The 23,039-nt window shown below is 44.1% G+C and overlaps 2 protein-coding genes across 6 annotated transcripts in view; both read right to left on the reverse strand.

Annotated features, from left to right (window-relative positions):
* Positions 1-11,753, reverse strand: part of BBS4 (Bardet-Biedl syndrome 4) — a 57,639-nt gene extending 45,886 nt beyond the window's left edge. The window contains exon 1 of one of the 4 annotated variants that reach the window (XM_084816940.1): positions 11,563-11,753. In XM_084816940.1, the coding sequence (XP_084673066.1) occupies positions 11,563-11,586 (24 nt within the window). In that variant the 5' untranslated portion in view covers positions 11,587-11,753. The remainder of the gene's footprint in view (positions 1-11,562) is intronic. The other 3 variants (XM_084816939.1, XM_084816941.1, XM_084816943.1) reach the window with 3 other exon arrangements.
* A 3,309-nt stretch (positions 11,754-15,062) lies between these two features.
* Positions 15,063-23,039, reverse strand: part of ARIH1 (ariadne RBR E3 ubiquitin protein ligase 1) — a 69,472-nt gene continuing 61,495 nt past the window's right edge. For both annotated transcript variants that reach the window (XM_084816936.1, XM_084816937.1), the window contains exons 13-14: positions 19,308-19,420; positions 15,063-18,205 (exon numbers count right to left, since the gene is read on the reverse strand). In XM_084816936.1, coding sequence (XP_084673062.1) covers positions 18,121-18,205; positions 19,308-19,420 — 198 coding nt within the window. In that variant the 3' untranslated portion in view covers positions 15,063-18,120. The remainder of the gene's footprint in view (positions 18,206-19,307; positions 19,421-23,039) is intronic.

A 23,039-nucleotide genomic window follows, 5' to 3' on the forward strand; every position in this document is an offset into this window, starting at 1 on the left:
AAATTCAAGATTCTTTTGTTGACATAAAATATTAATCTTATCAACTCTGCTTTTTATTCAGTAATATTACAGCATCATGTTTATCAAAACACCTCATTGATTTAGTTTTACCCATTGCAGAAGTGGGGGGAGGGGGAAGGAACAGATAAAGGGACCCCTCTATCGATGTAATCATGCCTCTCTTGTGCCACCAAGCTGAACGCTATGTGTATGCTGCCTTTGCTGCTGCAGTCTTTAACAGTGGAACAAATTCAGAAAGGTAAAAACCCTACAGCTCCACCCTCCCAGCTCCAGTCAGAGTGAGGGGCCTGTCTAATTGGGGCTGTGTGACAAAAAACATATGTAGGGAAAGCTACAAAAATAATTTCGCCACGAGGGAAGGCATTTGCAATGGGAAATAAACAGTTATTTCCTTTGTCATGGGAAATGAAAAGAGGTGTGTTTTTTTTAGACACTCTTGCTTCCTCTGACATAAAGGTCTCTTTCTGTTTTCTAATACAGAGGGCCCTGCCCCTAGAAGGGGAGGTCTGCACTTGGATGCCCCCTCCCAGTCCCCAGAGAAACCTTCACAGCCTGTACTGCTCCAACATCAAGTAAAGGCAAAAAAGGGAGCGGATCAAGAGGCATTCCATAGGTGTGCTGGGAGAGGCTATGGAGGGCAAGATCAACAGCTCTCCCAGGGCCCTGACTAACAGTGGGGCAGGAGGAGCTACATCAGCCTTGGAGCTGGCATAGTTCATTTCCCTCCCATTGACTTAAATGGGAGGGATACAGTTAAAGAAAGGGAGGGACCCAGAAAAGGAAAAAAGAAGGAAACAACATTGCTTCTCTTTCCCTTTCACCCTGCCGGTGTGAGCCTGACAGGGCTTTGGATTCTTCGAAGACTCTGATGTCAGAGCAATCTGCCCCAATCGTTAGGATTGCCATTTGTCATATTTTGTTTTATTTTAAGTAAAAGTCCCAAGTGCTTTAGGTCTTTTCCTGTAGGGAAGGTGCTCTATACCCCAGCTCATTTTGGTTGCCCTTTTCTGCAACCTTTCCAGATCTACAAAGCAGACACGTCTCCCACCACAGAGGACGTCCTAACAAATGCAGCTTATGCCCTGTTGACAACCAAGGAGAAAGAAAGCCTCTGCAAATCAGTTGACTGCATTACATCTATTATTAGCAAGAGCATTAGATTCATTCCAACCACTTACACCTGCCATCCTTCCTCTGTTGTTATTGGTAGTATTGATACTTGACAGCATGTAGGAACTTGTATGTAACAGATTTGCTGACGGCTGAAATGCTGGCCCAAAGCAAAACCTGCACAAGGAAAAAGCTGGAAAAGTTTTGAATTTTCTGTTGTGGATGCTAGCGGACATGCATATTCCTGAATACATATGTATGTCTTAACTAGTACTGTGCTGAATTTTCCGATCTATTTATTTTCAACCGTTCGTTGGGGTGGAGGGGTGAAAAGAAATTGTACCTGCTGCCTCCTGAGTGCCTGAAAGCTGGGAGAGGCATTTTTTGTTTTGCTTTGTTATCATGAAGTCCTTTTCAACAACAACAACAACAACAACCATAATAAGAATAACAACTCCACACTCAGTTTTCAGACATTCTGCAGGCAGCAGGCACTGCAAAGTCCCAAGGGAGGAAGTCCTGGCTATGTCCTCTAGAGGGCTTTCCAAAAAGCTCAAGCAGCCGGAGAGGCTACAAAGACACAACGGGGGGAAATGGTAAAAGGAAGAGCACACACACCCCTCAGCCACCTCCTTATAGTAAGGTAAGCACTGAAGCCCAGCACCCTAAGAAATGTCTCCACAATTCTCAGCATCCCAACGAAACAGGCAGAAAACCCACAGCCTCTTTCACAGGGAAATGAAGAGACTGCAAAAGGGCAGGTGGGGTTTCGGCACAGTACTAGCCTTAACAGCACCATGTGGTGAACTCCACTCCTGTTTGGCAAATGCATGCTACTGCCTGGACTGGTTTTGCTTCCTACAAAAACCTGAAGACTTTAGTGGGGGGCAGGGGGAGGGGGGCATCTAGGGATGTATGAGAAATTTATTTCAGTTCATCTTGGACTAGAATTTACCCAGTTTGTACCTCCTGGAACCAAATGTGGGCCTGAACGCAATCTGCAGTTGAGGTTTGTACATTTCTGGGCTTACGATATGATTTGCAGCACGCACAAAAATGCATTTGAAAATGTGTACTTTTGAAAAATGTGCACAAACACGCTTTAAGCAATGAGAAAATGCGTACATTTCAAAAATGTGTACAACTGATGGACACATTTGGAAAAATATGCATCAAGATATGCATGAATTTACATACAAAAAGAAAGAAAAAACCAAAGCTCACAATCTGATACGGGTAAGAGTTGGAACAAGCTTCGAGGTGAAATTCAGAGAACCTCAACAAACTCAAGTTTTGCTGATTTGCACATCTCTAATGCTGACTAGGGACTTCTTTCTACTCTGCTTTGAAATTAATCTGTTTCAGCTCTTGTATGAATCTCTCTTTGTAGTCTGAGTACTTGGTTAAAAGAAGGCAATTTGGAGTGTGGGGAGAGTGGCACTGACCACCATCAATGACTTCACAGGTACCATCCAGAATATATCCATGACATTAATACACAGCTACACTTCAACAAGCATTTTAAATTGCCCTGTCTCTGCTAACAGGAGGCAAAGGGAGGGGGGACTGAGTCACAGGAAACTGGAATATCCCAGAAATTGAAGTATTGCTCATTTGTTGCAAATGATCCAGACACCTTCCTTCAAGGAAACAACTGTATATTTGTTATGCCTTAAAAGGATCCAAAAGCCCTCTCCAAGCTGTGGCAGTAAACGGATATCCTCCCAATCTGGCAAGAAAGATTCTTATATTTGGTCTGTCTCACACTGAAATAAATATGCTGATGTTTCTACTAACTGTTGGGTTTATGAGCTTTATCAAGTCATCTGGAGAATGGCTACAAGATTGTCAAAGATCTTGCATTCAAGATCTTGCATTACCAACAATGGCAATTTAATTTTTATTCTAATAGGATAAGACTTTTTAAAAAATCTTAAAGATAAGGACTTGGTGATCAACACACAATCCAATTAAGCTGACAGAGGAGGGTGATGAAGCTGGACTGCTAGATGCCATAGAAGCACACAAAAGGCTACTCGTTAGGGAAGAGAGCTGCTTTGTTGTCCTTGATGCAAGTCTCAAGACTTTCAGGAGAGAAACCATTAAAAACAATGTGTTGTCAGACCAATTAGATTTTTAATCTGGGGGTGCTACTAGATCTGGCTTTTTCTTTGGAGGTTTAAGTGGCCTCAGCAGTGCAAAGAACCTTCACTGGCAAAGACTGCTCCATCAACTATGGCTTCTCCCGGACAAAGTTAACCTGGCCACTCTTGTTCATGCTGTGGTAACATCCCAACTGGATTATTGCAATATGCTGTATGTGGAGCTGCCCTTGAAGAAAGTCTGCAAAATACAGTTAGTACAGCTGCTTGGTTATTAACTGAGACCAGGTATGTGGGATGCATCCTACAGGTCGTGAAATAATTTCACGGGCTCAATTCAAGGTGCTAGGACTTTGAATTGCTTGGGACCACGTTACCTTAAGGCAGCCTTGTACATAAGCACGTGTCTGGCATCAGCAGACAACAAGGAACTGCATACATTCCATCCCTTCTCTGTCCCCAGTATAAAAGCCAAGTGGGCTGCCAGAGGTGGGAAGCCCCCTCTTCTACACCCAGCATAAAAAGGAACACACTGCTGGAGGAGGGATGAAGTTGTCCACCCCCACCCCCGACAGGCCCCAGTAGGTCAGTTGTTGTTGTGTGTTTTTCAGGCTAGTAGGTTTTGTGGCCTTATTTATAAGGCTGCCTTAAGGCCCACTATCTCCTACTCAAGCTTGCCTGGATATTGAGATCTTCTTCAGACACCCTTCTTTGGGTCCCCCTCCTACAGAGGTGTCATGAGTGATGAGCAACAATCTGGCCCTTTCAGTTGTGGCACCCTGCCTCTGGAATTCTCCTCCCATGAGAGCTTAGCTGGCACCAACCCTAATGTCTTTTTGGTGCCAGGTGAAGACTTTTATGTTTGTCCAGGGTTTTTAAGAATCAGGGTTCTATAAGGCTTTAATCTGGCTGTTTGCTTTTACCTATGCTGCTACTGTTTTATGTCATTTTATAGTTTTTATGTGTTTATTGGTGATTTGAGTTTTTAATTTTGTTAATCACTCAGATAAATTTTTACCTGAAGAACAGCCCAGAAATTCATTAAACAAACATATTTGTGAGTTTTCAGGAAAAAGTACTCAGACACAGAGCAGAGCTCTGAAAACAAAGGAGGTTTTGTTTAGCCAAGCCAGTGTTGACTTGATTCATTACAGCTCATGTGCCTCTGCCCAGAGGGCAAGCTTTCTGTGAAAATCTCAAGCCTTTCAGAATCGCTGCTTTTAAACACTACTGTCTGCAAGTAGTAATGGAGAATAACTTAAGTGCATAGATAATCTATCTCTCTATAATTTTCTTCATCCTCCAAATGTAAGTAAATCATATCCTGGACCACCACCCTAGCAGTGCCAGATCAGGATGGTAGTGTGATGAAAAGGCCAATGTAATAATCATACCACAACCAAGATGTCAAAACTTGCCCACTGTACTACCAAATAGAGTCAAAGAGAACACGACAACCAATTGGCTTTCAGATTGTAATCCTTTTGCCAAATGTATAATGCTGAGCTGAAATCACTAATAAAAAGAGCTATTAAAAATCTTGGAATGCTCCCATAAAGAACCCAGATTCTAACTAAACTCTCCAGCTGTGGCCACCAAAAAAATTAGCATCAGTGAGTCACATCCTTTGAAAAGAAGTACTGCAGGATATTTTAACAAATTCAATGCTATAACAGGGCATCATAAAAAAGATAGATGGCACTGTTAAAACCAGTAAATCTATTTCCAATGAGAATTCTGATTATTCTCTAGACTAAGGCTTGGTCTACATTTGAAGCAGAGTGATGTGAAAGAGTCCTGAGGTGGTAGAATAGACTATTATAATTTCAGACTGCAGGTAGGGGAAATCAGATTTTTTTTAAACGTTCCCCTCTGTAATGTGCTTCAATCAGAAAACAAGAATGGCAGAAAGTGGATGGGGATAGAAGCTTTCTCCATAATATGCTAGTGTTTTACTTGCAGGAAACTTGGTAGATGAGATAATTGTTTTAATAACATTGCCCACCAGCAACCTGAACATAAACTTGTGTCTCTGTCACTTCAGACTGCAGATGGGGACTTGCATAAGTGACTACTCCCCCATACAAATTACACACACACACACACACACACACACAAGGAATCAGGGAGCTCTCTGACCTGCTAATTTTGTATGTGTAGGAATCTTTCTTCATAGAGAAGTGTTCCAATTGCAAGTGCACAAGAGCTGAAATTGCACTCTTGCGTCCTTGCGATAGACTAGGGTGTAGGGTGGTGATGGTGGTTCAATAATAATTAAAAAATAGGACCACATTTGCACAATTCTGAGGGACCTTTTTTTTTAGGTGGTGAATGAAGTAAGTGCTCTGAAAAGGGGTGGCGACTGGAGCACAGAAGGGGCAGAACAAGGAGACAAGACACGCTGTGCTCTGAAAGACACTGGGATACATGCAGGGAGTGGGCTGGGGGACTGAGGGGGAAACAAGCCACACCAAGCCACCACTCGCTCAAACGTTTGTCAAGAGTAACATGAGTTGCCAAGTAAACAGCCAACCCACAGTAGCTTAGGGCGCAGTCGTATGGGGATAGGCGGCTGCCTCCGAACTCAGAGGCGACTGCCTATCCAGTGCAGGGCAGGAGCAGCATGGAGGGGATCGTTCCTTCCGCTCTTCTCCTGGGCTTGATGGACTATTTCAGCTGTCTAGCAGTGGGAAGGCACAGCGGGGGAGGAGGCTGCCGGACAACACATAGGAAGTGTTGTATCAGCATTTCCACCTTCCCCGCCCCAGAACGCCCCATGGAATGCCCCATTTTGGCTGCTCCGTGCTCTTCTTCTGAGCACGGGGCTGTTCTGTGCTGCCAGCGAGGCAGCACGGAAGGGGGGGAAGGTCGGTTCTCCAGGAACCAACTTTAGATTGTGGGCTCTGAGGTCGGTTTCCGGAAAACCACATATCCTATGGCCGTCTAGCCGCTGACTAGCGGCCATAGGATTGCTCCCCCCATCTCCAGGGTGGCTTAGCATTACATGTGAACCCGATCTATTATCTAAGTAAATATGCACAAGATACTTACAAGTAAGTATGCACAGGATTACACTTTTAACCTTACACAGTTCTATGGTCTGGACTACATGTGCAACAGAATGAGGTGGTAGATTGGTCTGCACTAATGCAGAATCCAGGTGAATCATCAGTTTCAGTGCTCCAGTATATTGAAACTCCATGAAAGTAGAAAAGTAACACAACTCAGTGCTGAACTTTAAAGCCCTTTGCAGCTTGGGAAACCAGCTGTCTTCTCATGTGCCTAAGTTTGTGTACGTACACTGAGATAGTCATAAGAAGATCTTCTCTGGATGTAACCACCATGGCTAACAGGGAAACAGCCTTTACAGTAATGGCACCCTGACTCTGGAATCCTCTCCCAGAGAGGCTTGCCTTTTGCCTAACTTATTCTCTTTCTGGCACTGGGAGAAGGCCTTTTCATTCTCACAGGCTTTTAACCTACGCCATTTTGTTCCATCCTGGCTTGTGTCTTCTACTTTTGTGCTGCTTTTATCTGATTGTATGTTTTATTCCATTGTGCTCTGCTTTAATCATGTTATTGTAAGTCATCCCGATAATTTGACTGAAGGCACAATATAAATTCAAATAATAAACAAACAGCAGACCGAAGGCCTTTCTCCATTGGGGGGCTAGTTTTCTATGCCAGGAAGCATTCAGAAGTGGCCTACCCCACCTGTAGTCTGAAGTCAAAACAATCCATCCCACAACCTCATTCAGTTGCATGTGTCCTCAGAGTAGAGTTAAAGCATGGAGTGATTATGGCTACAGTCTTCTCCTGAAAGAAGCACACACCTCATTGTTCTCTTGAACTGTTTATTAGTGCAAATATTACTAGAGCTGATCTTGCTCCACTCCTTCCCAGGTAGCCTCCATATACAATTGAGTTAAGAACTGTTTCCTCTTTCAGAAGCATCACAAGAAGAACTTTGGGATAGTCTCATATAAAATAACGGTGTAATTCTGTTCATTATGATAAAGCAGGGAATGCCCATGTGTGAATGATACACAAGTAAAAAACATACATCTAACATTTGCAATTTGTTAAATTGAAATTTTAAAGTGGAAAACTAAAAGAAAGCATGAAACACCCTAAAGACTATCAGATTTATTGTGGCATAAGGTTAATAAGGTATAATGAAAACCAGTGTGGTGTTACAATTAGAATAGCAAGGAGAGACAAGAAGGCCTTCTTAAATGAACAATGCAAAGAAATCGAGGAAAACAACAGAATGGGAAAGACTAGAGATCTCTTCAAGAAAATCAGAGATCTCAAGGGAACGTTTTGTGCAAAGACGGGCATGATAAAGGACAAAGAAGGCAGGGACCTAACAGAAGCAGATGAGATTCAGAAGAGGTGGAAAGAATACACAGAAGAACTATACAGGAAAGATCTTAATGTCCCTGATAGCCATGAGAGTGCGGTCACTGAACTTGAGCCAGACATCCTAGAGAGTGAAGTCAAGTGGGCCTTAGGAAGCATTAGTAACAACAAAGCTAGCGGAGATGACAGTCTTCCAGCTGAGCTATTTAAAATCCTAAAAGATGATGCTGTTAAAGTGCTGCACTCAATATGCCAACAAATTTGGAACACTCAGCAATGGCCGCAAGACTGGAAAAGTTCAGTTTACATTCCAATTCCAAAGAAGGGCAACGCCAAAGAGTGTTCAAATTACCGCACAATTGCGCTCATTTCACATGCCAGCAAGGTGATGCTCAAAATCCTACAAGCTAGGCTTCAGCAGTATGCGAACTGAGAACTACCGGAAGTACAAGCTGGGTTTTGAAGAGGCAGAGGAACTAGAGATCAAATCGCCAACATTCGCTGCATCATGGAGAAAGCAAGAGAATTCCAGGAAAACGTCTATTTCTGCTTCATTGACTATGCTAAAGCCTTTGATTGTGTGGATCACAACAAACTGTGGCAAATTCTTAAAATGATGGGAGTACCAGACCACCTTACCTGTCTCCTGAGAAACCTGTACGAGGGTCAAGAAGCAACAGTAAAAACCAGACATGGAACAACCGAGTGGTTCAAAATTGGGAAAGGAGTACGACAAGGCTGCATATTGTCACCCTGCTTATTTAACTTATATGCAGAGTACATCATGAGAAATGCCGGGTTGGATGAATCACAGGTTGGAATTAAGATTGCCAGGAGAAATATCAACAACCTCCGATACGCAGACGATACCACCCTAATGGCAGAAAGCGAAGAGGATCTAAAGAGCCTCTTGTTGAAGGTGAAAGAGGAGAGTGCAAAAGCTGGTCTGAAACTCAACATTAAAAAAATGAAGATCATGGCATCTGGCCCCATCACTTCCTGGCATATAGAAGGGGAAGAAATGGAAGCAGTGACAGATTTTATTTTCTTGGGCTCCAAGATCACTGCAGACGGTGACGGTAGCCATGAAATTAAAAGACACTTGCTCCTTGGGAGGAAAGCTATGGCAAACCTAGACAGCATAGTAAGAAGCAGAAACATCACCTTGCCAACAAAGGTCCATCTAATCAAAGCTATGGTTTTCCCAGTAGTAATGTATGGCTGTGAGAGCTGGACTATAAGGAAGGCTGAGCGCCGAAGAATTGATGCTTTCGAACTGTGGTGCTGGAGAAGACTCTTATGACTCCCCTGGACTGCAAGGAGGTCAAATCAGTCAATCCTAAAGGAAATCAACCCTGACTGCTCATTGGAAGGACAGATACTGAAGCTGAAGTTCAAAGATTTTGGCCACCTAATGCGAAGAGAAAACTCTCTGGAAAAGACCCTGATGCTGGGAAAGACTGAAGGCAAAAGGAGAAGGGGACGGCAGAGGATGAGATGGCTAGATAGCATCACCGATGCAATGAATATGAACTTGTGCACGCTCCGGGAGAGAGCGCAGGACAGGGAGGCCTGGCGTGCTATGGGCCATGGGGTCACGAAGAGTCGGACACGACTGAACAACAACAAAATACAAATCCCTGCTTGATCAGCTATGAGCTTAGTGGATGACCTTGGGCCAGTCACTCACTCTTTCTCTCTCAGCCCTGCCCCCAGCAATCTGTAATATGGGGATAATGCTGACTTTATAGAGCTGATGTAAAAATTACTACGAACTCATGTGCGAGAACCACTTTGAACACTTTAAATGATTTTGTAAATGCCAACAACCATCATAGTTTAGTGGCTAGTATTGGGCTCAGAGCAGAGAGTCCTAGGCTTGAATTGCCACCCAGGCACAAAACTCAGTAGGTGATTTGGGTTACTTGCTGTCTCTCAATCAGACTACCTCACAGGGTTGTTGTAATAATAATGGGGAGAGGACCACATATAATTCCCTGAGGTCCTTGGGGAAAAAGTAGGATAACAATCCAACAGATAGATTTTATCAAGTGGGGCTGCCCACAAAAGTTTATGCTACACCTACCCCGCCCCCCCCCCCATGGCTATAATAGACTAACCTCCTTTGGAATCAATTTTAAAGGTGTGATCTTATTCTAAATGAGATTAGAGAGCTGTCACTAAACATTTATGTACTTTATGAAAAACCAGTGCCTGAATTTTCCTCTTTTTCTGTTCCCTGCCAAATCCTTTTCTTTTTTGTATAGTTCTATTAGACTGTCATCCTGTGGGTAACAACTGTTGAGTTTTAATCTCTGTACAACATCTATATGACATCAGGCACAATAATCTAACCCAACCCTGTCAATGTTGAGAGGGAGAAAGTCTCACATCCCGCAAAATAATTCCACTGGTGATGCTGGTATTCAAATCTAAAGTCTTTTAGGTCTGCAGCTGTGAGCCATTACACCCACCTCGGGTAAATGATACACTTCAGAGAGACACAAATGTTGCCCTCCCAGAATACCTGCATGACACAAACTCCCTTAACTTCTTCTGGTCTCCTCAAATCTTTTCTGTGATCCCCTAATTCCCATGCCCTGCTACCATAAACAAGCCAAAGCTTTGGTAACTCAAATGACCACACATTTTCCCCAGTTTACCCCAGCTCCACTATGATGAATTTTAGGCTATAAGCCCCTCAAGGCTGCTTCGAGACCAGGGGCATTGACCCTCTTTCAGCCCAAGGGCCAAATTCCATTTTGGAGAAGCTCTCGGATGCTGCACTCCAGGGGTGGGTGGGAGGCAAAGGGCATGGAGCCAAAATAACAGCATATTTTAGCTTAAAACTCTGTCAACTTAGGAGAGGCATTTCAGCCTTTTACAATGGGGGGAAAAACTGCACAAAAGCCAGGAACCCACCAAACTGGTGGTCACAGACGGGGGAAGGCAGGACCAACTGTGGAACCCAAGTGCCAGACTGGGACCCCAGGAAAGCCAGATTTGGCTCTTTGGCCTGTGATTCTGCATGCCTGTTCTAGATGGACAATTCCTAGTTGTTGTTGTTGTTCAGCCATTAAGTCGTGTTCGACTCTTCGTGACCCCATGGACCATAGCACGCCAGGCCTTCCTGTCCTCCGCTCTCTCCCAGAGTGTGCTCACAATTCCTAGTACCACCAATCAAAAGGAACTGTACACCTATCCCATCTTTTCCTCCGTAACAGATTTTTTTTTTCCTCAAGGGAAAAACCGCCAGAAGCAGCAATAAGAAAACACAGAGGGGATTACAAATGGGAGACAACAAAGTCTGGACACCAACCCTGCCGTCTATTAAAATTCTATAAAACCACAGGGTAATCTCTTCATAGGAGGACACACACTCCATCTACCCCTAGCAGAAAGCAGTGGGTGGGGGCAGGGCCAGCAAAGACAGGCATGGTCGGGCACCTGTCAAGGGCCCACACCCCAGCAGGGGCCCAACTGACAAGAACCCCCTGGCCTCGCCCCTCCTCTTCAGCAGTGCCACCTGCTTGTTCACCTGCCTCTCGCTCGGGCCCAGGCAGTGGTGAGAAGAAGGAGCAGCAGATGCCGCTGCCTGCTCGCTCACTGGCTCTCTGCCTGTCAGGCAAGCAAGGGGCAGCAATGATGAGACAGAGGAGAAGCAACAGAAGCGCTTGAAAACAGCAGCGGGAAGGCAGACTGGCTGAGGGACGAGGCGCATTCAGGGTGCCTTGCCCAAAGGCCCTCCAGAGCCTGGAGCTGGCGCTGGGTGTGCGGACAGATCCTGGAGGCCGCAGCACCCAACACCAGGGTCGTGTTGGCTCTCCTGGCCTCTCGGGGCAAGTGTCTAGTGGCTAAACGGGGCGAGGGGTAACTAGGCCGCGCAGGTTCCGAGAAGAAGGCGCCGCCCGCCCGCCCGCGTATAAAAATGGAGCAAAAGGCGAGAATGGAGACCCGTCCCCCTCACCCGTCGGGCCGACACCTCCGCCATGGCACCTCAGCTTCCAGCCAGCCTCGACAAGTTGCCCGTTGCCACGGTGACCAGCCAACGCGGAAGCTCTACGCTGGGCGAGAGGCCCGGATGACTAGTTGCCACGGTAACCGCGGCTCTCTTCTCCTTCCGCGCTTATAGGCTTTCAGCAGGGCACCATAGAGAGGAAAAAAGGGGGAAGAGACGGGAAGTGAGGTCACGGCCCTCGCCGCAAGGGCCGCCGGGATAGGGGAGGGTTCGAAGCGAGGCGCTGAGCGTGCAGCCCCTTTTCCCTCGCGCCCCCCCCCCGCTTCCCGAAATGAGCTCGCCCAGCGAAACCTGGTCGAGAAAGACGGTAGCGCAGACGCTACCAGTTCAAAGCGCGCGGGGGGGGGGGCTGTTAATATTTGACCGCTCCTCTCCATTTAAAAAAAAAATTCCCACCTCCCTGTATGTAGAAAACTAGGGCTATAGAATTCTAGTGCCAAACGCACATCTGTCTCGCAGCGCAAGGGCTTTTAGCCTCACGTTGGAGGAACCTTCCCAAGCCCGACAGAATATATTTGCATTTGAGGTGCCACCAGACTGTTCCAGCCAGAAAGAACAAGGAAAGGCGAGCACGGCCCGTTTTACCCCTATCCACTACACTGAAATGTTTTAGCCCATTGCCGTGGCTAGTTGTTTGCAAGTGTGAAATGTGCAGGCGCTAAAATGCCAAATCTGTCCCACAAAGACTGTGTGTGCGCCCGTGCGCACACAGGTACGGGGTATGTATCTTTAGTATACGAAGAGTTATTCCGGGTTATTTTATTTGTACTGTTTTACCCAGCAGCACTAGCTGCATTGACAATTGCTGGTACCAAACCAAGTCAGACCGTTGATTCATCTAGCTTAGTACTGTCAACTCCCAAGTTTTCAGGCAGGATTCCTTACTAGTCCTACCTGGAGGTGCCGGGAATTGAACCTGGAACCTTCACAGCATGCAAAGCAGGTGCTCTACCAGTGAGCCCCCCCTCTACAGTTTGCTACTGTCCCTTACTGGTCCTTGCAGTTATGTTTCTACTGTTTTGAATTGTCATTCGGTGTTGATTTGCTGTATTGTAAGCTGCTTGCAGCATAAATAGGTCAATGAATGTGTTAGATGACACGTATACAAAAGAGTGTAGGAGAAAGATAGGGGAAGTCATCAAAAGAAGGTTCAAGTTTGCTATGCTCACCTTAATGTATTGCAAACCTCTGAGTTGGATCATGCCCATAATGTGCAACATGGATTGGCAATACTTTTTTGGGAAAAAGTGTCTCAAAAGGATGTTAAGACTGGAATGCAAGCTAGGAACTTTAAAAATTAGATTCCAAGGCAGGAGTAGCATAACTTGAGACATGTAATATTTAGTTGTATTCTTCATATTTAAAGGTTAAATGGATGATTCTCACACATTCATATAAAATACTGCATTGAGCGCAGGACAGGAAGGCCTGGCGTGCTATGGTCCATGAGGTCACGAAGAGTCGGACACGACTGAACCACTGAACAACAACAGATGTGTATTGAGCTCTACATCTAGAATTCTACTTTATCTTGCAATGTTTTGTGGAAACAGCTTTTAATGAAATACTTGTCCAGTGGTTGCATTGAAAGCACTCTTGAGCTATGCTAGTCACTATTTTTTTTGTCTTGTTTAGCAAGGTCCATTGTTGTTGTTGTTGTTGTTCAGTCGTGTCTGACTCTTCGTGACCCCATGGACCATAGCACGCCAGGCCTTCCTATCCTGCGCTCTCTCCCGGAGCGTGCTCAAGTTCATTGCATTGGTGATGCTATCTAGCCATCTCATCCTCTGCTGTCCCCTTCTCCTTTTGCCTTCAGTCTTTCCCAGCATCAGGGTCTTTTCCAGAGAGTTTTCTCTTCGCATTAGGTGGCCAAAATATTTGAGCTTCAGCTTCAGTATCTGTCCTTCCAATGAGCACTCAGGGTTGATTTCCTTTAGGATGGACTGATTTGACCTCCTTGCAGTCCAGGGGACTCGTAAGAGTCTTCTCCAGCACCACAGTTCGAAAGCATCGATTCTTCGGCGCTCAGCCTTCCTTATAGTCCAGCTCTCACAGCCATATGTTGCTACTGGGAAAACCATAGCTTTGATTAGACGGACCTTTGTTGGCAAGGCGATGTCTCTGCTTCTTACTATGCTGTCTAGGTTTGCCATAGCTTTCCTCCCAAGGAGCAAACAAAATTCGCAAGAGGCTGGATGAAACAACTGCACCTAAATTCAAATTTCAGAGACCGGTGCAACAAAAGTGACCTAGGGTTCTTGGGGGGGGGGGGGGCGAGATAGATGAAACAGTTATGCCTCAGCTGTTAGCTACCTTTATGATCAGCAAGATGGATTGCAGAAGGAAAAAAGTACTGTTTCTATGGAAACAATCCCCAACTGTGCTGAACGCATTGTAAAGGCTAAATTGCTAGCTACACAGGAAAAAGCAGATAGAAGAATGAACACTATAAGGCTTCAGTTTCAACGTCTCTATGAGGAAAGAGTTTGCAGACAATGTCCACCTCCCCCTGCCCCCCACATCCAACACATTACAAATAACCTTACCAAACGTCTTTTCATACGTGCTCTTTCAGTACTGGGTTTCATGGTGCTCTTGAAAATTTGTCAAGATTGTGCTGGGGCTCCAAAGAAACTAAGTTTTCACAGAGCTGCAACGACCACATCTTTATGTGTGCTTGTTGCATGGACTTCACACTACACAATGTTGGCTCTGGATCTGTTGCTAGGCCAATTCCCAACAATTTCTGCCTGCTGTATTTGGAAGCAGGAGGGGGGGGGAGAAAATCTTAATACAGAATGTACCTATTTTATCCATTTACTATTTTTACTGGGGGTTTACCATTTTACCCATTTACCATACGGCCTCATGGTCCACAAGGGCAGCTGCTTACTGCATCACTCAAGAGGCCAGGCCTGACCTAAAGAAACCTAGGCTCATCAAAGACATTGTGGGCAAACTTCCAAGTTTGTGGGATCTCCTTTGCGTTTAACTAGGCCTGATGCAAAAGACACACACTTAGAATTAAACAATTCTGAACCCAGTAATTTATTTTGACTAGCAGAATTTAAGGGAGCTCACAGTCCCCATATGCAGATTTCAACAGATTTGCATATGGGAAATAGGGCCATATGGACAGTTTGAAGCATCCCATCAGTTTGAGGACTGATTCCAACTTGTTCTAGGGCAAGGCCAACTTCTCCCTGGCTTGTTCTATCTGTTCACCCAGGCATTTTCCAAGGTGGGATATTTTCCTAACATGTATCAGATATACAGTCCAAACTGCTACACAAACACGCATGCACACACGCACACCCACACTTACACTTACTGTCCCTTTACTAATGCAGCAAGTTCTTCAAAGCCAGGCAGGCTAGGAAGAATGCCTGTTCCAGTTTAAAAGCAGAAGACAAAATTACGGCAAGCAAACACAAAAAAAACTAATGAAATAACAAAATAAAAGTTTATTAGAATTAGGAACGCTTTCTCTCCCTCTGTTTAGCCTTAACACGGAACAGTCCAGCAGTTACAATGAAGTCTAAGAACAGTTATTTCCACAGCATAGGGTGCTCTCTAGATGGAAAAAAAAATTAGAAGATTACAAGTATTCCATCACAGCTCTGTCCGATTGTCTTACCACCCCCAAGTGCTGGATAACAAGATCCTCCTGTACATGGAAAGGTTCTCAAAAGAGCACCGCTTTCATCTCACGCAATAACTGATTTCTAATACAGCAGTTGTACTAAAACATTTCAGGGTTAAATGGTTTTGAAAAACTAAGACTGTCTGATACATACACTACAAAAAACCAAAACAAAAAACAAACCCGCTGCAGTGGATTAAGTGGAATAGACGAGGGCGGGCGCTAAACACAGACCATGCTCTGCTCTCCTGTTTTGTGTGGCTAGAGGACCCTCGTTCACTTAGCCCATGATAAAGTCAACACAAACCATTATTTTAGCATATTGCACCAACCAAAGCTTGAGAGTAGCATCTTCATTGCCAAGTATTTGCTTGTTTGTTTTTAAGAAAAGAAGGGACTGTAAAGGATAGAAAGGGGGTGGTGGAAATGTCTAGAATTGATGAGTAAGCCTTTACAAGAATTTCTGTTTAAGTGATCTCACTGCTAAGCTGAGTTTTAGGAAGTCCCCCCACCCCTCCAAAAAATATGTGTATGGTCTTTATAAGCAGAAGATACAACATATTTATATACAGTTTGTATTTTTTAAAAAGTGGAGGGAAGAGAATGGCAAGAGCAAGCCATTTAGAAACAGGAAAAAATGGGTGTGGGATGCTGGAAGCATGAACACATTCATCCAGTTTACGCACCCACACAGCATGGCCACCTGTTTCATTATCCCAGTTCCAAGCAAAGATGCTAAAAGAATCTTGGAAAAAGATAATCTGAACCAGACTGGAACTTTTCAGTCAATCTTGGGTGGCAGTGTGCAAAGGCATAGCAGAGGACGTGGCAGAAAACCTTAGGAGAGGTATCCAAGCAACAGTTGCACTGCACTCAATTTGAACGAGCAGAATTCTTTGGAGAAATATTCACCACCCCTCTGAAAGAGATGTTTGTTCTGCTAGTGCAAGCTGACTAAGAAAATTCAACACCCTCTGCCCCACAACAGGCATAAGTTTGTTTCTGCTTTCAGGACATTGCAGGCAAGCCACAAGCAAGCAAATAAGCCCTGTCACGCCAAAGCTGCATGGGAACAGATGAAAAGCTCAACCTCCAATTGTGCTGTTCGATTCACAAGCCAGGCAATATTAGATTAGGCTCAAGAGCTCACAGTACAATCTGATACTCTTTCAACAACTACTAATTCCCTTTCTGCAATTCCCTGCAATTTTAGAAGTCTTTGCCAGGCTGCATAGGAGGGCTGTTGTTCCAGAAACACAATCTACAGCATCACTCGGTGAGCATGGAACTTGTAGAACAGATCTTTGGATCCTGGTCAGTCTCTGCTTGAAAGAGTAGCAGAAGTAGCCCTTTGGGAAACTGACTTTACACAGACCCCTTTTGAACTGCTTCAGCAGATCCAATGTTTTCCTCTTAACTTGAAAGTGTAAACACTGCCATGGTGGGGGAAAAAATAGATGCTCCCATGCAGGAGCAGATTTAATAAACTGCTTCCAACTAGTGCTTTAACATAGCTTTTATTACAAAAAAGACTATAAATGATGGTATAGTTGAAACTCACTCACTCTTCCGTCCCATGGGGAGGGGGGGAGATATCCAATGACTTCATAGAATGCAGACCCTTGCAACTAGATGGAGTGTTTGCTATATTAGGCACTTTTTCCAACATTCTAGCCCCAGAATTGTTACCCACAGCAGCTCCATCTTAGTTTTCAGTGTTCCACAACTGATAAAGACAACGTAACATGGAATGTTCCATTTGAGCACTTCAAATCCTAACACTTCCTATGAATGACTATGAGCCAGGTGCAAGGTGGATGTCTTGACGTGCATGGAAATAGCTAGAGATTGGGCAAGAGGGATGAATATTCTGAGCAAAGAGACAAAGCAGTCGGAATCACTACACTTTCATTTCCAAATGTTAAACACACACCAAGGTTAAGTCAGTTTGCATCAGAAAGCTGGAAGTGCAAATGGGACAGTGTCCGTTGCCAGCAATGAACACACCCAAACAATGAAATAGTTGCAAAGGAGCTGCAGGAGCAGGAGGAGGAGGAGACCAAGATTTCTCTTGACATTTTGAGAGACAGAGAGAAAGAGAAAGAGTCATTACAGCAGCACACACTGCCCCCCCGCCCCATCCCAATCCCAGATAAAAAGCAAACTGAAAGAAAAATGCACAGCAAATAGACATCTTGAAGATTTTTAAAGAATAAATATTTTTGTAATTAAACATTATGCAAACACGTGCCACGCTTGCTCTTTGTCCATGCATATGCGCTATTTACAATTTTGAAAAATACTGTGTTGTCCTCTTTGTTTTTTAAAAGTCATATACAAAGTTTTTTCCTTGCTGTGTGCCCCCTCCCCGCCCCATCCTCTTTACAATAAGCCAAACAACATTCACCCATGAACTGGTGCATGTGTGAGGGGAGCGGGTGGGAGGGCAGGGAGGGGGAAATCTCATACCAAAGTACATCAAAATGGCTGGTTGGACATGAAAAGCAGTGTCAAGAAACTGTTTTAAATTTAATCTGTAATACGCATAGGAGAAAGAAGGGGGGAAAAGTCAGCTTGGAGAATGAAGCTACGTTACAAGTTAAAGTTGGAGGGATGCTTTGTTTGTTTTTTTAGTGCGTCTGTCACACTTACTGGCCACCTAGAATACTGTTGTACAATGGTTTATCTACCTTTTTTATTACAATATAATTTACTTAAATTTTTCCATTAACAAAAACAGAATTCCGGTACTACAGACCAGCGGTGTAATAGGCGTAGTGCCCCTTTTTGTGTGTGTTTTGCTTTAATTGCATGAGCACTCTAGATGTAAAAGGTTTTCAGAGTTCGTTTTATGCAGGCCACTTTCAGTCCTCAATATATTCCCACAGGTCCTTCTCATAGCCTTCATGCACGTGCTGCAACAAAACTCTTCGTCGGCTCTCACAGTATCTGCAAGGGGAAGGGCAGACAATAACTGTTAGATAACACGGGCTGGTGGCCATTACACACACGCTGTATTTCAAGGCAACGGGGAAAGGGCTTTTATGCCAAAGAGTCAACAACAGTGGCTCAGTGAGGGATGTCTGCCTTTGCCTAGTTCGGAATGGAAACAGACAGAGGGCCTCCCATCTGGTCAATTTCACAACTGGGTAGTCTCCAGGGTAGATTTTGGAGATCTTGAACTACAGCAGGGGTGGGCAGAAGGTAGATCTCTAGATGTTTTGGACTTCAACTCCCAGAAGCCCCTGACAGTATGGCCAACAAGAATGCTGGGAGTTGCAAGTCCAAAACATCTGGAGATCTACATTCTGATCACCTCTGCACTAAAAGATGGGCCTCCTACCACATAACCATTATGCTTACCAACATAATACTATGGCAGCTGAGCTCAAGCTTTCCTCTGCTAAACATTCACATTTGTAGTGGGTCCTGGCCTGATGTCCAAGAACTGAAGCATGATGACTGCAGGAGAGGCATCGTATTTAAAACTATGTAATTTCCTAGGTGGCAACACTGCTCCCCCTGAGCACTGCATGCAAGTCAAGTCCCCGCCCGGCAAAAACGTTGCATATTGCCCATTCTTTCTGCCCATCTGTTAAATGGCAAGGAAACCCATTCAAATAGCCATGCCTTGCAGCATGGACCCCTAGATATTGAGGAAGGAACATGACATGCCACTGTTCCACATGCCCATTTATTCTTCACTCATAAGGCAAGATCTTTCCCTTCAAAGGCTTCAAGAAAGAAAGAAAAAAACATGACACAGTCCTGCAAGCAAGCTGAGGTCAGTTTCCTCCTTAGGAGAAAAAAAAAATGCATGCCCCCCCCAAAAGCGGGAGCAGGTGTGTGGGAACCAGCACACACACTCCTGCAGCATCGTTAACCATGGGCTGAACTGGCTCTTTGTCTGTGTCTCTTTCTCATATACACATCTCATATACACATGGCCATTTCCTATCAGCTAGGCCATTATGTAGCTTCATTCATTTCAATATCTACTTCATGGTATTTTAGTCATGAGCAAACCCTCAGTTTTAAAGACGGAGTGTACCTGTACTTATCTTGCACTTTCTGCTTTATGTCTTGCAGTGAATCTTGGGAGATATCTCGTTCCAGATACCCAGAAAGGACCTCGGTAGCGTTTTCCAAATCTGCTTGATTATTCTAGAAAGGCAAAATAAACAACAACAACCTCTTATCCAGACAGCTCCTGGAATTGAGAATCATCATGTGAACAATGCTAAAATCAGGAGTGAGAAAGAACGCTGAAACGCCCTTCACAAGAGCCCATCTATGAAATTTAGCACTTTGCTAGCAGGTACTCATTGAAGCCTTCTTGGAACATCTTCAAATCTTGAGGAAGCTCTCTCATTTGGTCTTATGAATAGCAGGTAGGAAGTTCCTCCGTTCATAATCTCCTAATTTATTAGAACCCTTAGCAGCACCTTTTGTTCTACTATGAATGAACAACAACAAAAAATTGTGGATATTTTTTGGACTGCAAGCAAGTTGCTACCCTGGCCAATCATAAACAAGATGGCTAATGACTGACTTCTACTAGTCCGGATGCCTATGTGCTACCTCCAGTAGCAGAGGCAGTGAGCTGATGGACACCAGTTGCTGGGGAACATGGGTGGGAAGGTGCTGTTGCGCTCGTGCCGTGCTTGTGGGTTCCCGGTCGTCAGCTGGTTGGCTACTGTATGAACAGAATGCTGGACTAGACGGACCCTTGGTCTGATCCAGGAGGGCTCTTCTTATGTTCTTTTGTTTAGATAAAACTGTTAAACACTCTTTCCCATTAAGAAGCCACAGTTCTTAAGAACGTGTTTCCATGTTCTTCATTACTCCTGTTTTGAAGTCAAGTAACAATATATTCTAACTGACCCCCAGCCCCAGCAATGAATTCTCTTATATCTTATAAGTAGGGCTGAAATTAATTTACAGACCAGTTGAAGCTGTAGTAGCAGCAAGGGAAAACTATTATTTTTAGTCTTTTCTGGTTTTCATATTTTACTGACATGGGAAATGAAATAAAATATTAAAAGTGACTTTTGTAGGAAGGATGAAGGTGTCAGTGTGGGGCTCCAAGATGCATGCTGGCTGCCATTTTGAGTATGCAAGCCATGACAGGGCATGCCACAGCTTGTCACATCATGTGAACCCAGGTGCTGTGAGTTATTTGAGCATTAAACAATCCTCAGATAAATCCAGAACAACCCACAATACCCAGGTTCTCATGACACAAGCCAAGGTGTGCCACCATCTGCACTTTCAAAATGATGGCCAGTGTCCCTCTCAGAGCCCTGCAGGTTAATTAATCCACTGTGGCTTATTGTGACATGCAACCAGCCCAATACTTGCATTTCCTTCAATATCCTACAATATCCCTTCAAAGTACCTATACATTTGGTAATATGGAAAGTTTTAAGTTGGAATTTTATTTTATTTGCATAGTTTATAACTCACACCTTCAACATAAATTTAAAGTTCCCAGGGTGCCTAACAAAGTAGTAAGATACAAAAAAAAATATACAAGAATATGAATACTAAAGTAAGGCATATCAAGTTATACCGAAAACCAAAACAGCAACAGCCCATTCAAACAGTCAGTAAAAATAAAAACTGCTCAAAGTTTAAACTCTACATTTCGCAGCTCTTAAAAACATGGAAAAACAAATGTTTTTGCTTGGCTCCTAAATGCTAGCAATGAGAAAGCCAGACAGGCCTCCTGGGGAGGGCAAAGCAAAGGCAAGGAGCCACCACTGAAAAGGCTTTCTCCCCAGCAGTGGTGCTTTGGTCTAAGGTGTACCATTCTATGCAACTTCAATGCTCAGCACTCTGAATAACCTTAACAGCTTCTGACCTCTGAATAATTAAGGCTGTAATCCACAGGAAACATGTTTCCTTTCAGCATTTATAGAACACTTTTCACAAGGCAGATTGCAACAAATTTTTTTTTTTTAAATACAGGATAGAAAATACAACTAAGCTCACAGAAACAAAGACAAACATTAAATTGGAAGCAACTGTCATTTGTGTTCCTCCCATCACAAAACCATCTCTTGTGGTGATCATTCCACCTGGTCATTATGCAACTTCGTTATGTAACAGTTTGAATTTGCTTTTTCTCCTCTTTCTTCCCCACCATTTCTGTACCAAATCTCTTACATCAGGGGCGTAGATTAGGATCTACTGGTGTATCTCTGGTGGATTTGCATGTGAAGGGTTCCCAACTCCCAATTGTTTAGCAAGAGCAACAAAAGGCTCTTCCATGCATCATTTCCTCCAAAATTAAGACTGCAAAAACTCTGCTCAGGGCAGGGGAGAAACCAGGGTGGGAGACTGTAAGTGTTGTTCTAGTACTAAAAGCAAATCCCTGGGTTGACCATGTGCTTAGAAACATCCTGTTCCTTAATTCTAAATGTATGCCTGCCCCTGTTGCTACTATTTTGCATATGGCTATGCTTATTAGGCCTTGGGATTCTAGTAAAAAAACCAAAACACAAGATAGATCCTGCAAGCCATTATTTTAAGCTGTAAGTCACTTTTGAGTGCTATTCCATCTGTTTCTTATCTAGCCTCTAGGGCACTTCTGTCTCCATGTATATTAGCTCGAAACAAAGCAAGCTACGTGTCTGCCTAATACAGAAGCAGTTATTACAGTGCTGTGTCCAGGAGTTATTAATGGGACACACAAATGTAACAGTGGGGACAAAGGCAGGATGGATTCACATTGTTGCTGTACTGTGTGAGGCCACTTTAAAAAAAGGCAAACTGCATGCTGGGGATCATTAGGAAAGGAATCGAAAAGAAAACTACCAATACCATAATGCCTTTATTGAAATCTGTGGTGCAGCTGGAATACCATAGGAATATGACTATTTATTTATTTATTGCATTTATACCCCGCCTTTCTCCCTCTTGCAAGGAACTCAAGGCGGCTTACATTATCCTCCTCCTCCTCACCGTTGTATCCTCACAACAACAACCCTGTGAGGTAGGTTGGGCTGAGAGTCTGTGACTGGCCCAAAGTCACCCAGTGAGCTTCCATGGCCAAGTGGGGACTAGAACCCGGATCTCCCAGCTCCCAGTCCGTCACTGTCACCACTACACTACACTGGCTCTATTTCTGGTTGCCATACCTCAGAAAGGATATTGTAGAGCTAGAGAAATGGCTAATTTGTCTCAAGTGAGAAGCAGTATATAAATGTTGTTAATAAATAAATAAATAAATAAATAAATAAATAAATAAATAAATACATGGGCAATCAGAAAAGATTAAGGGGCTGGAGGACTTCCCCTATCAGGAAAGGTTATAACATTTGGCGGTCTTTAGAAAAAAGCTGGGGGGGGGCATGATAGAGGTGTATAAAATTATACATAGTACAGAGAAAGTGGAGAGGAAGAAGTCTCTCTCTTTCATAGTATCACAACCCTGGATCATCCAATAAAGCTGAAGAGTGGACAGGACAGACACAAAAGTACTTCTTCACACTGCGCATAGTTGCTCAAGCACTCATACAGCAGAAGGATGATCCGAAAATATTTTGAATAGTCAAACTATGGAATCTGCTACAAGTAGTAGTGATGACTGTCAACTTGGATGGCTCTAAAGGGGATCAGCCAAATTCATGGAGGAGAAGTCATTATGAACATAACGACTATACATTACCTCCAGTATCAGAGGCAGTATGCTTCTCAATACCAGTTTCTGGGGAACATGAGCAGGGTGGTGGGGCTATTGCACTCGTGTCCTACTTGTGGGCTTCCCATAGGCTTCTGG

The sequence above is a fragment of the Heloderma suspectum genome, chromosome 11 (genome assembly GCF_057233095.1).
Source record: "Heloderma suspectum isolate Gila_16-S chromosome 11, 16-S_ref, whole genome shotgun sequence".
Taxonomy (NCBI): Eukaryota; Metazoa; Chordata; class Lepidosauria; order Squamata; family Helodermatidae; genus Heloderma; species Heloderma suspectum.